The following is a 16,071-nucleotide window of genomic DNA, read 5'->3' on the forward strand; positions in this document are numbered from 1 at the left end:
AAACAAATGTGGATGGACGACCAAATAATTCTTTCCCTGGTGAAGAAATCACCCTTCACAATACTTGGCAAGATCAAGGACACTCTCCAGGAGGTAGCTGTATGTGTGGCAAAGTCAACAATCAAGAGAAGACTACACCAGAGTGAATACAGAGTGTTTACCACAAGATGTAAACCACTGGTGAGCCTTAAAATTGAATTTCACTTTCTGAAGACAAAACTGAAGGGAAGATGCCCCAAGAAAAAGCAGGAACTGAAGACAGTTGCTGTAGAGGCCTGGCAGAGCATCATCAGGAATGAAACCCAGCGAATTTGTAACCAAGTATCAAAAAGTGAACGTTTTATTTATGATTATTATACTGTCGTAATACTTTTGGAACCTTAACAAGTGGGAGGCACATTTGCAAATTGTTGTAATTTCTACAGCGTTCACCTGATTTGGATGTAAATACTCTCAGATTAAAGCTGACAGTCTGCAGTTAAAGCCCATCTTATTTGTTTCATTTCCATTGTGTTAGTGTATAGAGCCAAAAATGTTAGAATTGAGTCAATGTCCAAATATTTATGGACCTAACAGTACAAAGTATTAATTAAATGAGATATTTCCAAAAAGACCACTGATCAAAATTACAGAATATTTTCAGTTACTGTTAGGGGAAAAGGCATTGCATTTTCTCATTATTGTTGTCTCTTTTATTCTTTATTAGAAATTTGTTTTGCCTAGTGATATATTAACCAAACTTCTTTTCTGACTGTGATACCGTTTGCATAGTAATGGAGCATATTTGCAGAAGTAGAAGTTTCCTGCTACTGATTGGAAAGATAGAGCGACATTGATATAAGTAACTTTAATATAGTATTTAGCTTTCCTATACAATGAAATGTGCTTAAAGGTGTGAAGACAGAATGTTGCAGAGCATACCTTATCTAATATTAATGTCAGCTGATGTGTACAGAGAAGTTTGCAAAAAGAGGAAGTATGTTTGGGTGTGGCTGCCAGAGGACTGCAGAATGATTGACAAGTGACGAATTCCACCAAAATTGCGCCTTTTAATATAAGCTGTGTATAAATACTGGAGTCAGGGAAATGCAAAGTTGTTGCGAACCTCCTGATTGTAATTTTTGCATTGTATTGGTGTAAGACAAAGGACAGATGTAACCCAGAGCTCTGTTTATCCAATCATTCATTTGTATCTATTAAATTACTAATACTTTAGCATTAAACTAAATTTTCTCCTGCACTTTTTATTGAACATGCATGGAATTGACTAAATATTCCAACAATACCTCCCTCGGTATTGGTAAGCTGGCACCATGGTGGCAATTCCCTTAATCATTTTCAGGCCCTATTTAGCTTGCAGCCTAATGTTACAGTTTTCACTGGCTTTGCAAGACGGTGATCTGTTCTAAATTGACTGAAACCCTCCAACAGCATGTGGACCAGATGAAGACCAAATGGATGAACCTTTCAACCATAGCAAGAGAAGTTGGTCTTTCCAAATCTGTGATTTTTAGAATATTGTATCTTTATAATGTTACTCATGCATTCAAGTCCACCCAAATGCTGGCCATCCATGAAATGCAAATATGCACAAGAGAATACAAAATTTGAGAAACTCTGTCAATTTAACAAACAAACTACGTTCATCTGAGACTCTATATCTTGACATACAATGCTACGACTAAACCCCTGCAGGGATCAAATTCTGATCAGCAGAAATAATCAAAAAGCTGGACTAACCTTTGCAAAGGAGAATGTTGTGTGAATAGAGAACAGGTCCAAAGTTTCTTTCAGTGATGAGACTAGTGATGTCCTTTGAGAGACTCATTACATCCTGTAAGAGACTAGTGATGTCCTGTGAAAGACTATGTCCTGTAAGAGACTAGTGATGTCCTGTGAGAGACACGATACATCATGAAAGAGACTAGTGATGTCCTGTAAGAGACTAGTGATGTCCTGTAAAAGACTAGTGATGTCTTGTAAGAGACTAGTGATGTCCTGTGAAAGACTAGTGATGTCTTGTAAAAGATTAGTCGTTTCTGTGAGACACTCGATACATCGTATAAGACTGTGATTCCCAAAATGGGGGTCGGGTCGTTAGATACAACACAGCAATAGTGTCAGCTGCAGCAGATTGATTTTATCGCACCAGGTTAAACTTTCTCACACCATTATAGCAATCAAATACATTAAAAATAATTAACTCTGAGATTGATCTCTGATTAGCGATCTCCAAAATTAAAACAAGAATAGACTTGTGCTGAAAACGTTGTGCGCACCAGTCTCTTTAGCTGAGGTTAATAATAAAATGAATTTATAAAATGACTATACTATAAATATGGTTGTTAGACTGTTGCATTTTTTGTGTTGTCAATATGTTTGTGTTTATATGCAGTAGGCCTATTGTTGTGTGCGCACATTAGTATTTGTATAACCACCAAATTTGAGAGTCGCGAAACACTGGCATTGTTATTTTAGGGGTTGCGGGCTGAAAAGTTTGGGAACCTTTGCAATAGGAGACTAGCGATATCCTGTGAGAGACTAGTTATGTCTGTGAGACACCGGTGATAAGAATAATCATGTCTGTGAGAAACAAGGCCTTTAAAGCACCACAAAAAAGGCAAATAAATCAGGTCTTTTGATAACAACAATTTTATACATTTGCATAACGGTTTGGCCTAAATGTCAAGCTTCAAAGAACAGAGTGGCCTCTTTGTAATGACAGTTAAGGTCATGTGTAAGGTGAAAGACAGTAAAGCTAAAAATAAATGTCAGCACTTAGTGGTTAGATTAACTTTTTCTGGTTATTAGCTCCATAACTGAAGTGCACAACTCTTGTGGCCAAGCTACAAAACAGCTGTACAAACCACTCAGATAAAAAAAGATGTAATTTTCTATTTTATCAATTTAATCACAGATAACATTCAAAGGTTCATTTCCCCCCCCAAATTATAAAAGCTGTAGCGTTTTGGTGCTTTCATCATAGCTTTGCTTGATATAACTGAATAACTGATTGATGAGTTTTGGGTTGGGAGTCTTGGGAGTACCTGTTTTTAAAGCCAATGGCTGATAGAGAGTTTGGGAAAAACTAAAAACTGTTTATTGTTATTTTGCTAGTCGCCATTGATAGCTACAATTCATATGTTAAATATTGTACAAGTACAGTTTAGAGCACTTATACAGAAATACTTGAAACAAACATATTTACAATGTACAAAATATCTCTTTTGTTTATTTAGTATTTTAGCATATCTATTCCATGATTATAAATTTCAACAATATTCAGAAATATATAAAATATTTAGATATTTAAAAAAAATTAACATTAGGTCATATTGAAATGTTACAATATCGATCTCACTTCTCAAAATCCTGTAATGAATCAGACGCGCGTTCATCAACAGATTGGGGACATCAAATCTCTGAGCATCTGAAAACAAGAAAAAATAAGGATTACTTCAGATTAAAATCAATCTTTTCAGCTCTTTTAACAAAAAATAAACATGAAAAATAAGTATATACATGAACGGTAGGTATTATACAATAGGAATAAATATAAATGTCAGTTTTTGATTCTTCAATTTTGATAAAATCGAATTGCTTAAAATGTCAACTGAATTAGCAAATAGCTTAAACGATTGTTTACCAAAAAATTTAAATGGCTTTCCTTTCTCTGAGGAACATAAAAGATGTCAGTGTTCTGCTGCTGTTTTTTTCCAGTACACTGAAAGTCAATAGAGTGCAGCAATCTGGTTTCAGGAAGTAAAAACACCATTCATTTTCTCCAAAGGGAAATTGATTTTGAAGATGAACAAACATTGTTGTGAAGGTTTAGGGGTTACAAACTGTGAGATACAAGGTTGTTAATCGATTCCATCTTCTTTTGTTGATGCTACCCATTCAAATGATTTCAAATTATTTTTTTTTAAATAATTGTGCTTAATAGTGTAAGGATTGAGATAAAAATACCCATGATGTTGTAAAGAAAATGTTACCCATCAGCAACAAAAAAGCTTCCGAATGGCTTTGCCCAGTCCCACAAGGCAGTCTTGCATAACTAAGTTGACCTCTTTTGATCTTTCAAAATACTTCAGTTATTTTAAATGCATGTCATTTATTTTCTTTTGTATTTTACTTTAATTTGATGAAGGATGTGTGTGTGTGTGTGTGTGTGTGTGTGTGTGTGTGTGTGTGTGTGTGTGTGTGTGTGTGTGTATGTGTATGTGTATGTGTGTGTGTGTGTGTGTGTGTGTGTGTGTGTGTGTGTGTGTGTGTGTGTGTTGCAATGAGGCTAAAATGTATTATTTTTATAGACATGATCTATAGAACATGATAAAAGCTGATAATTCAACTGTCATTCCCAGTGCTTTAAAAAATATTGTAGTTCTTCCCCTTACCAAAGCAATGAAATACAGTTTTATACCTTTATCAGATTTTGCACCAGAGTAAACCTTTCAGTTCGTAGAATTATAGATCTAATTACCGGGCTTTTTTTAACTGAAGGAATTTGAGATGATTTTTGTTCTAGAAAAGCCATTTGAGGGAACTAAATTAGATTCCAGCACCACAGGAACCACAGTGACACCAGTGCATGCTGATTAGATGAATAAATGGCATTAGAAACAGCAAGACCATTTAAAGTGTTATAAGACATTCACAATAGTTAAAGTGTGAATGTAACCTGGAAAAAGGTCCTAAGGGGAAATTCATTCTTATGGAACTGAGCCTGGTTATATGGTCCTATGATTGAATTCCTATAACTTTCCAGTGGGAACGTTCCTTGTCTTGTTGTACAGCTTTCTAATGCTTTTTGGCTTTTTTTTTCAATCAACATTTCTAATCTTGTTATTTACCTTGAACATGACTCTTCTGAAAATTTCTGAAACCTCTGAATCAGTGGAAGGGCACCATTCTATGGTCACCAAATTTTTTTTTAAATATCTAAAATATGTTCACAGAAGACAGTAACTTAAACCGGTTGGTAGGGCTGTGCAATACAACAATATACACTAACCGGCCACTTTATTAGGTACACCTGTCCAACTGCTCGTTAAAGAAAATTTCTAATGAGCCAATTACATGGCCACAACTCAATGCATTTTGACATGAAGACATAGTCAAGATGATCTGCTGCAGTTCAAACTGAGCATCAGAATGGGAAAGAAAGGTGATTTAAGGGACTATGAACGTGGTATGCATGTTGGTGCCAGACGGGCTGGTCTGAGTAGTGGTGGGCAAACCGAGGCTTAATAAAACACTGACAAAGCAAATGTGTCGAAACTTCGAAACGTTTCGAAACCCGTCTCTACAGTGACACCTTGTGGTCATTTTTTACATATTGCTCGGTAACAGCTTCAGCAATCTAACAGTTAAGCAAATTGAGATATTAAACCCCACATTGAGGTTTCAAGGGATTTAGTGAAGTGGTGAAAGCTCCAGACTGGCATCAGAGATGATGGGTTCAATTCCAGGGTGATGCAGCTATATACATTAGCTCTTAAATGCTCTGTTCTTGTAATGTGTTTTGTTTTGACATTCGTCTGACATTTGAATGAACACTTTGTGAGTCAAACGTCAGTCAAACACTGATTTGCCAGGTCTCAAAGCGCTTCTAAAGTGGCCGATGCTTTGAATTGCTTTAGTCACGTGACCTGGTGTTTCAAAACACTTTAGTCATGTGGCCTTTGTGTTTAGCATCACCGTAGTCATGAAACCTAGGTGTTTCAGATCATGTTTCGGTGCTGTGTTTCGAAACACTTGCGCTTCGGGATCTCCACACAATGTTTAAACGTCAGTTTCACGTCAGCTATCCCAAGGTCTGAGTATTTCAGAAACTGCTGATCTACTGGGATATTCATGCACAATCATCTCTAGGGTTTAAAGACCTGGTAGTAGTAAAGTTTACCTAATAAAGTGACCGGTGAGTTTATGTCATATGTATAATATTTCTTCGATTCATATTATTCTCTATTGCTTATTCTGTGGTGAATAAATAAATAAATAAAGTGAGAAATATGATCACATATGAATGAGTACATTTCTGAATAAACCCTTTACAACTATTAGTTCCTGTCATATTACCCAAACCTGTAGGGCTGGGTGGCATTTTCACAGTATGTCTGATAATACTTTTTCTTCTGGAGAAAGTCACATATCACGATTAAAGTTATCTCATATCCTGATAACTACTGTATATATATATATATATATATATATATATATATATATATATATATATATATATATATATATATATATATATATATATATATATATATATATATATATATATATCGTTACCAGCATATGAGATTACATAAATTGTGATATGAGATTTTTGTCATATCACTCAGGCAAACAGGTTTAGAATTAAATTTTAATATATATGTTTCTTTAAAATTCCATGTCACCAAAAGATTGTATCTTTTAAAATAAGTGCTTAAAGGCACAGTATGTAATTTCCTGCCACTAGAGGGCATGTATTCACAACAAACAAAGGCGTATTTTGATAATGCCCTGACTGAGTGGGACATCAGAGGAGATGTTGTATTGATTACATCCTATAGGACATTCATGGATGAGCTGAAGTATTCAAAACTTATAATCATGATAGGAAGCAGAGAAAGGCTGAAAACCATTAAATGGAATCAAAACCGCTGAAGCAATTTTTGACGAGAGCTTTTCTTATGTCAAAGTCAACCACCTTCACTTCTTCAAGCCATGATATGGGGATGAAAAAGCGCTGTTTTCTCATACTGAATATATTTTAAATTTAAGTTATAAAGCTGCTCTTTGCAATCTAAAAAAGCATATTAAAACATCTTTGGTTTTTTCCTGTTTTCTAAAAACAAACCGAAAATCGAGGCTCTATGACAACATAAGCGTAATAACACAAAACATGCTCTATGAGTCTATTCTTTGAATAATACGTGACAAAGTACAATGTTCATCTATATACATATACATATACACATACCTATATAAAGTTGAAATCAGAATTATTAGTTCTCCATTTTCTTGATGTTTAACAGAGATAGAAAATTTTCACAGTATGTCTGATAATATTTTTTCTTCTGTAGAAAGTCTTATTTGTTTTATTTTGACTAGAAAAAAAGCTTTTTTTTAATTTTTAAAAACCATTTTAAGGTCAAAATTATTAGGCCCTTTAAGCTTTATATTTTTCCATAGTCTACAGAACAAACCATCATTATACAATGACTTGCCTAATTACCCTAACCTGCCTAGTGAACCTTATTAACCTAGCTAAGCCTTAAAATGTCACGTTAAGCTGTATAGAAGTGTCTTGAAAAATCTCTAGCAAAATAGTATTTACTGTCATCAAGGCAAAGATAAAATAAATCAGTTATTAGAAATGAGTAATTAAAATTGTTTTGTTTAGAAATGTCTTTTTCTCTGAAAAAAATAAACAGGGGGGCTAATGATTCAGGGGGTTTGATAATTCTGACCTCAACTGTATATATATAGTTTTTGGATGTTTTAATAAAATGAACTTACATATTGTGCCTTTAAGTGGATTCAGTGTAAAAAAACGAAAAAAAAAAAAAAAAGCATGAATGATTTTAAATCTCTTATTACCCTTTCATATCTCATTCTTTTCTCTTTTTTTGTCGCTCAGTGCTCTAGTTGGTCCTGTTGCAGATATTTGGAGCACTCCAAAACCTTTTTCACCTCACTGACATTTAAAGCCTCCGAGCACATGGGGCAAACCGACTCAGTCTCTAACAGCCTGAAAAAAACGCATACAAACAGAGGAAAAATCAATAGACGGGTGGGCGCGACTCGACAGGTGAACGGATAGATGATGAACTATGGATGGATGCGACTCACTGGGTGAACTGCGAATGAAGAGCAGGAAAATCACAGTGTGGGCAGACACACCAATCCTCCTTGACCATGTGACGACCCTGAAAAGGATGACACGCACATCTATCAGACAGTCTGTGTAACTGCGCGTGTCTGCATATACACACTTAAAGGTCAAGTCAAGTTTGTTGTCACTCCTCTCATTACTGTCACAGAGTGAAAAATAGCAGGGAGAGAAAGCTAAAACAGGATCTGGCTTTCAGGCAGAGGAAGAGGCTGCGATATTGGCACTGTGGCAGTGAAGCCGCTTGTGTTCAGCCATTGCAGTGACGCAGGAGATTGAGTCGTCTGTACTCACTGTGGCGATGCAGTAAGGCAGATTGTTTTTGCAGCCGGGACACAGCAGCTCACAGTCGGGCAGGCTGAAGCCGCAGTAGGGACAGGGTGAACTCTCCTCCTCCACCTCTGAAGTATCTGGACGACTGATGGAAGACAGAAAAAAGGTCAATGACTGGGTCACTGCAACAGCAGAGGTGTTATAAGCAGTTTAGATGCTGAAATATGTCTTTATCTAACCTTCACACAGCACAGTTTCAAGAGAAATAGAAAACATCAGTGCAAAAACAAAGAAACGCTATATTTTAAATAATTTTGATCGCTTTTTTTTATTTGTAAAAGACAGTAAAAAGATATAAAAGATATTTTTAGCAAAAAAAATGTATATAACAAGGAAAAACTACATTAAACTTAAGATTACTACAGCGAACTATGAGGATCAAAATGGTATGAAAATGCTGGTTTACTTAGAAATGGAACACACTGAAATAGCATGCAGTGTTATTTTCATATTTTATTATTTCTTTAGCAAACTAAATACTTAAACAGCATTGAAACGTGCAAAATAAACAATAACAGTAGCAATTCGTTATTAGTAAATTTCCCTTTGTTTGTCCTACCGGACCATGGCTTCTATCTTCTTCTTGTATTTCAGATCGATCTTGTTACGATACTCTGGTCTCATCAGCATTGAGGCAAAACTGAAGGCAGAGTTTCTTAACCCAGCACGATGACATTCAATGACCGCTGATGTGAGGATTGGAACAATGTCTGTAGGCCATAAAACACACACACACACACAGCTTTATGCTACATTAAAGGTGGATCCAGAGCCCACAACAGTAGCTCAAAAATGGCCCAGTTCTCAGGCAGACCACAAGTGCTGTTGTGTGGAAACAACTCATGGCTCATCAGTGTCGTAAAACTCTTTTAAGCGTGTCACTGATGTCAGGGTCATTATGTAATTAGCTTACAAGGCGAAAGTGCTCCAAGTGATTGCTCCATTATTGACTGTTAAACCAGTCATAAGCATGCAGAGGCTGCCATTCTGATATTTATATATGAAAATGTCTGTTGGACTTGACAGCCGTAACAGTTTTGAAGCGTATATGTGTGTCTCTGTGTGTGTGTGTGTGGTAGTCCCTACAGAGTGTGAAAAAAATGTCCCCAAAAGTATAGTAATGTAATCACAAAAAATTTTGGCACTTATGAAATAAATCTGCTAAATAAATTACATAGAACAGAGTTTTTAAAAATGTAAATAAGCAGAATGTTTTCTTTGAGGCTTGTGTTTATGGGAAAGGAGACTGAATTAACAGTTTTCAAAGTATATAAATCATTATATCTTCAGGAAGATAGCCATACGGGTATGTGTGTGTGTACAAAAAACTCACGGGATGGGAATTTGCTGATATTGTTGGACACGCGGATAAGCATTCGTGCCCCCTTTAAATGATCTCCTCTTTTAACATGAATCTGAAAAATAAATGAAAAAAAATTTGCAGAAAAGCGAATTCCACAGTTCTACAGATTTCGATGAAGCAGGAGCGTCTGACATTTACAACACTTCTAAACCTCCTTCACAGCTAAACACCATTCAAATTCTTCAAATTTAAATAAAGAAATATATATATTTATATACCTGGTATGCAGGTGATTTATAGCTATATTTATATAACTATTTTCCCTAAAGTTCACAGAGGTGTCTTTACAGAGTATAATTGATTGTGTTAGCATTTGACATCTAGGGCCCTATCATACACCTGGCGCAATGCGGCGCAAAACAATTGTTGTTTGCTAGTTTCAGCTCGCCGCAAGAGTTGCTTTGACGTTTTGCACCACACTGTTTAAATAGCAAATGCATTTGCTCTCATTTGTGCGCCCATAGGAGAAGCAGTGGCGCAGTAGGTAGTGCTGTCGCCTCACAGCAAGAAGGTCGCTTGTTCGAGCCTCGGCTCAGTTGGCGTTTCTGTGAGGAGTTTGCATGTTCTCCCTGCTTTTGCCTGGGTTTCCTCCGGGTGCTCTGGTTTCCCTCACAGTCTAACGACATGCGGTACAGGTGAATGGGTTGGGCTAAATTGTCTGTAGTGTATGAGTGTGTGTGTAAATGTGTGTGTGGATGTTTCCCAGAGATGGGTTGCGGCTGGAAGGGCATCCGCTGTGTAGAAACTTGCTGGATGAGTTGGCGGTTCATTCTGCTGTGGCGACCCCGGATTAATAAAGGGACTATGCCGACGAGAAAATGAAAGTAAAAGTAAAGAATGAAGAGGCTCTTCCTCTCATTCTCGCGCTGTAGATGCTCTGTTTAACTGTTTTATCTAAAATGAAGCACTTCATTTTTTATAATGAAGCACAGTTTTTATAGCGCGATGCAGCTGACTCTTAAAGGGAATGGGAGATGAGACTCTGATTGGTTTACTCTCAAAACACACCCATAACTCATTAACAGAATAAGCTCAACGTTGTTAGACATTGCGCCACGGCGCTAAGCAGATTTTTCCATCTTTAAAATACCAAAAGTGGATTTAGACACGCCCTTAATGCTTTTGCTTCCAACCCTTTGCACTTTGCGCGTGGATTGTCAAAATAGAGCCCCTAGACCACATCACACTAGTTATATCCCAAATGGGGGTCGTGAGACAATAAGAGGGGGTCGCTTGGTGAGTTTGAAAAAATCTAATTAATTTTATTAACCACTTAGCCAGAAGGAGAAAAAAAATCAAAAGACATTGTCTTAAAAAAATAATTCTATAAATGTAATTTTGCATGATACTGCCATCGAAACATATACTCAGGAGATGTGTAGCTTTTGACCTATTACTTTTTGTAAAATTGCGGTGCAATTGTTTTTTTACTAAAGCATCTGTAACTTTTTTCATTTTAAACATTATGAACTGTAGTTGATGGATAATAAAGCCTAAAGTGTCTTCTTTCCAAAGATACATGAACTGTGAATGTAGACCGAATTATTTTAGTTTGGGATGGTCATTTTTGAGAAAGTGCCTCTGATGGCGAGGGAAAGGAGGACACCTATATACTCTCAAAAAACTTTTTGCAGAAATCTCCTTTTACATTCTATCTTCATCAAATTTGAAATATGAACTCATGAGACACTTGGCTTTCAAGACATGTTTTCTAGGTTATTACATTAATGCTTTCCTGTGTCTGTATATGGAAAAACAAATATTGAACACAGTAAAAATATTCTTTCTAATGACATACTGTATAACTTTTTATATTTTTGAGCATGGAACTTTCCAGATGGACCATAGTAAAGCTCAAAGTGTCTTCTTTCCAATGATACCTAATCATTGTTGTTTGTACCTCACTGGGGTGAGCTAAAATCTCCAAAAGTGAGTTCAGTCTAGCAGGTTAAACCAGTACAATTGACCTACAGAAGAAAAAGAATTAATAGTTACATAAAAATAGTTAATAAAAAGCCATGAGCCTTTCGATTTCTTTGCGACCCCTGGGGTGATTAGGTTAAATTAAAGACACAGCTATAGCATCAGATGCAGCAGATTGATTTTATAGCAACAGGTTAAACTTTCGGACACCTTTACAGCACCCATATATATAAACAAGAAATGCACATATAAAAAATAATAATGATAAATTCAAGCCACAACTAAACATAGATGATGGTCTTCGAGTGGCATTCTCCAAAATTAAACAAAGAGTAGACTTAGGCCTATTGGTAGGTGTGCACTGTTGTGTGCAGGGTTTACATATTTACAGTATAACCACCTCAGAGGATCTTGCGGCTCGCGAGTCACTGGTATTGTTATTTTGGGGGTCACGAATTGAAAGGTTTGATAACCTTTCAACCCTTAAAAATTTAGACCCTTTTTAAAACCTTTTAAAGGTCATGTTCAGAGAACTTAAATTAAATTTGTTGAATTTAATAATGGTGATATTCAAATATGGTTTATGAAATATTGATAAAATGTGCTTCATTTGTCAGGGTTTAAAAAAAAGTCTAAAAATTTAAGTACTTTTAAATACTTTCAAGAAGCATGAAAACCCTGATTCTTCTTATTCTTATTATTAATTATTATTATTATTATTATTATTATTATATTACAGTATAACTTAAATGTATAAAAAGTACATTACTTTTGTAATGTAAAGCAAAATTTTTAGCGGCCATTAATCTCTAGTGTCACATGATCTGTTCCAATATTCTCAATTCATTCCAATAATCTGATTTGCTGGTCAAGAAACACTTTTTGTTATCAATAGTCATTCATTCATACATTTTCTTTTCGGCTTAGTCCATTTCTTAATCAGGGGTCGCCACAGCGAATCAACTGCCACAGCGGAATCAACCGCCAACTTATCCAGCATACTTTATGTTTTACACAGCGGATGTCCTTCCAGCCACAACTCAAAACTGGGAAACACCCAGACCTTCTTGCAGTCACACACATATACTACGGTCAATTTAGTGTATTTAATTCACTTATACCGCATGTCTTTGGACTGTGGGGGAAGCTGAAGCACCCGGAGGAAACCCACACCAACACAGGGACAACATGCACTTTACACAAAAATTCCAACTGACCCAGCTGGGGCTTGAACCAGTGCCTTTTTGCTTTGAGGCGATTGTGCGACCCATTGTTCCACTGTGACGCCAGCAATTTATCATATTTATGAAATACCCAATAAAAATATTTTTCATTTTTTATCTAGCATATGACAATTAATATATAAAGTAATAATTGAAATATTAAATGTAGTGACCTTAACATTTTTTTTAATTGTTTTGCTACTAATAATGATTGATGGTGTTTCTCACCTTCACTAATATGTAGCTGTGCAGGATCATCAGGTTTGTGGCCATCTCTGCGGGGATTTTAATGTGCTGCGTCTGAAGCTCAGCGTACATGCTGAACAAAACATCATGGGCATTCCGGTAGTTTCCTACAATACAGACATAACATGTACGTCACAAAAACCCAGGATGGGAATTCCCTGACAATGCACAATTTTTAAAATGGTTACTGCACTGTTTGGTCTTTGCAGTTACTGTATGTAAAGGCACAAAATGCTCTACATTGCAAAATGAAGTGAGTTTTTCCTTAAAACAAGCTAAATAATCTGCCAATGTGGTAAGTAAAATAATCTTATTTTTCATGCTGACATAAGATTGGCAGATTATTTAGCTTGTGTTAAGTAAAAAATCTCTTAAATTTTGACATACATCTTAAAACAAGACAATATGTTTTGCTTGTCTAAAAAATGCTTCTTGATTTAAGAAATTTTAGATATTTTAATTAGAAACAAGACAAAAAAATATTTTCTTGCAGTGTAAAATACCAAACGACAACCTGGTTAGTAAATAGATATCCAAAAAGCACTAAAATCAGACCTGCAGATTGCTCCTCTCTGGCGATTATTATCGCAGTTCTTGCTGCCTCTCTGTACTGTTTGAGAGCCATATACAACCGGAAAAGATATTTTGCATCCTAGAAAAGAACAGAGCCAATAAACATTACACAGTCAATGGTTTTTCTGATAGATTTTCATGCTGCTAATGCTATATACCAGAATCATCAGATAAAATATACCAAAACATCTACAGTATTGACCAGAATCAAACCATTTTCAAGCATATACTGCATATAGTTCAATTAACTACAACAAAAACAACACAAAAACAGTCAAAACATAAAAACAAAGGAACTATACAGAAACAAGCACACTTTCATATATGCACACAGACACACACACACACAGACACACACACACGCACAAATTTCGTGCTTTCTGCTAGAACACTACAATGTGAAGTTTCTGCAGATGCACTGAACTACTCACGGCGAGAGACTAAATACATGCAAGAGAGAGAGAGAGAGAGAGAGAGAGAGAGAGAAGATGAGTAAGAGATGATGAGTGCAATGACAACAGAAACACATCAGACAAAAACAACAAAATTAAATATCAACAGAAGCAGATGTTTTGAATGTGGTTTTTAAAAGAGGACACACATTTGTGATAAACAGACAATAAAATGAATTAAAGATATAATAATAAACGATAAAACAGTGTTTAAAGCTGCCTGAGGCTACACAATAATGCTCTTGTGTGTTGTAATTTAATCAAATATTGTTTCAAGGCATCCTGGAGCAAAGAGAAATCCAGTAGTTTTATGGAGCAGAAAAAATGTTTACGGATAGTTCTTTTAAATTTTGAGTTCAGCAATAAAAACATGAATCAACTGAATATATACGTAAGAACATGGATATACTGAATGATGAAAATACTGTTTTTATTTGTCAGTACAATTACACCATGTTGCTTCACTACTATAATTTTGAGGAAATCATGTTTATTCAGGCATCTTTGATGATTAAAAGTTCAATAGAACTTTACCTGTAACCTGATTTTTTTTTAAACAATGTAAAAGTCTTTTACTGACACTTCCGGCAAACTAATTGTTTACTCAGAAAAAATATTTATAGATAGTTGAACACAAATTTAACATTTTTTGTTTTCAAATTCCAAATAATATATTAAACTACAAAAAAATAAAAAATATTATATATATATATATATATATATATATATATATATATATATATATATATATATATATATATATATATTACCTGATCGTCACTGTATTTTTTATATTTGAAGCTCTCTGCTGTAATGATTTATCTATTTCATGTTTTTTTTTTTTTTTTTTTAAATACCTTTGGCATTCCATCACTTTCCCCCATCAGATGATCAATAAGCTGGTTGGTTAAAGATTCATCCTTAGCTTCTCCAACCTATTAAAAAGACCACCATCATAGTCAACTTTTTTGCAATACAATCTACAAGATAAGGCGCACATAGGAAGTTGTTTTCACAGAACAAAGCCCTTCAGTCTTTTACAATAGCCCTACGCATTGCATAGTACTGCTCATAAGCATGTCAAGACTTTATTCTGCAAAAACAACCACCTAATTGTACAGGATCCTGCTTATTACATGGATATTAGTACACAAAATTAAACAATTAGACACAAAACATAGTAAAGCTGACAGAAATAAAAATGGCTTATTATTCTGTCACAAGAACTGAATCTTTACCAATCAGAATCAAGTTTTCTAGAAAGTTGTGTGATAAATAGACATAGTTGTCAATTTATTTTTGGTTAGGGCATCAATACAGACATTTTGGCTGATACAGATAAAATTACAATATTTAAAATAAATAATAATATCACCATTATTACTTTAGAGTTTTCTATAAACAAATATATATCTGAGTAAACTCATACATAAGAATGTGCATTTTAAATATTTACTATACTTCATTATACATTCATTCAATCATTCGTTCATTCATTTTCTTTTCGGCTTGGTCCCTTTATTAATCTGGGGTCGCCACAGTAGATTGAACCGCAAACTTATCCAGCATATGTTTTACGCAGCTGTTGCCCTTTCAGCTGCAACCCATCACTGGGAAACATCCATACACACTCATTCACACTCATACACACTCATACACTACAGAAAATTTAGCCTACCCAATTCACCTGTACCACATGTCTTTGGAGGGAAACTGTGGGGGAAACTAGTGCACTCGGAGGAACCCCACGCAAACACAGGGAGAACATGCAAACTCCACACAGTAACGCCGACTGACCCAGCCGAGGCTCAAACCAGCGACCTTCTTGCTATGAGGTGACAGCACTACCTACTGCACCACCGCGTCACCAATATAATATACCAACATACTAAAATATACTATCAAATAGCACACTTAAACAACAACAACAACAACAAAATTTCACTCGCCCCTAAAAATTTAGACCCTTCTTAAAACCTTTTAAAGGTCATGTTCAGAGAACTTCAATGAAATTTGTTGAATTTAATAATGGTAATATTCAAATATGGTTTATGAAATATTGATAAAATG

At 35.3% G+C, this 16,071-nt stretch overlaps 2 protein-coding genes across 5 annotated transcripts in view; both read right to left on the reverse strand.

The window, feature by feature from the left end:
• The window catches only part of glrba (glycine receptor, beta a), an 86,034-nt gene extending 84,141 nt beyond the window's left edge, over window positions 1-1,893 (reverse strand). For both annotated transcript variants that reach the window (XR_015475962.1, XR_015475960.1), the window contains exon 1: window positions 1,741-1,893. The gene's annotated coding sequence lies outside the window, so the exon portion shown is untranslated. The remainder of the gene's footprint in view (window positions 1-1,740) is intronic.
• Window positions 1,894-3,203: 1,310 nt separating this feature from the next.
• wdr19 (WD repeat domain 19) overlaps window positions 3,204-16,071 on the reverse strand; it is a 42,253-nt gene continuing 29,385 nt past the window's right edge. For 2 of the 3 annotated variants that reach the window (XM_087237118.1, XM_087237117.1), the window contains exons 29-37: window positions 14,859-14,936; window positions 13,532-13,628; window positions 12,959-13,083; window positions 9,555-9,636; window positions 8,781-8,931; window positions 8,183-8,306; window positions 7,849-7,925; window positions 7,597-7,747; window positions 3,204-3,430 (exon numbers count right to left, since the gene is read on the reverse strand). In XM_087237118.1, the coding sequence (XP_087093244.1) occupies window positions 7,633-7,747; window positions 7,849-7,925; window positions 8,183-8,306; window positions 8,781-8,931; window positions 9,555-9,636; window positions 12,959-13,083; window positions 13,532-13,628; window positions 14,859-14,936 (849 nt within the window). In that variant the 3' untranslated portion in view covers window positions 3,204-3,430; window positions 7,597-7,632. Of the gene's footprint in view, window positions 3,431-7,596; window positions 7,748-7,848; window positions 7,926-8,182; window positions 8,307-8,780; window positions 8,964-9,307; window positions 9,637-12,958; window positions 13,084-13,531; window positions 13,629-14,858; window positions 14,937-16,071 lie in introns of all 3 variants that reach the window. The other variant, XR_015476547.1, reaches the window with a different exon arrangement.

Source organism: Danio rerio, chromosome 1, assembly GCF_052040795.2.
Source record: "Danio rerio strain M-AB ecotype USA chromosome 1, GRCz13ab, whole genome shotgun sequence".
NCBI lineage: Eukaryota > Metazoa > Chordata > Actinopteri > Cypriniformes > Danionidae > Danio > Danio rerio.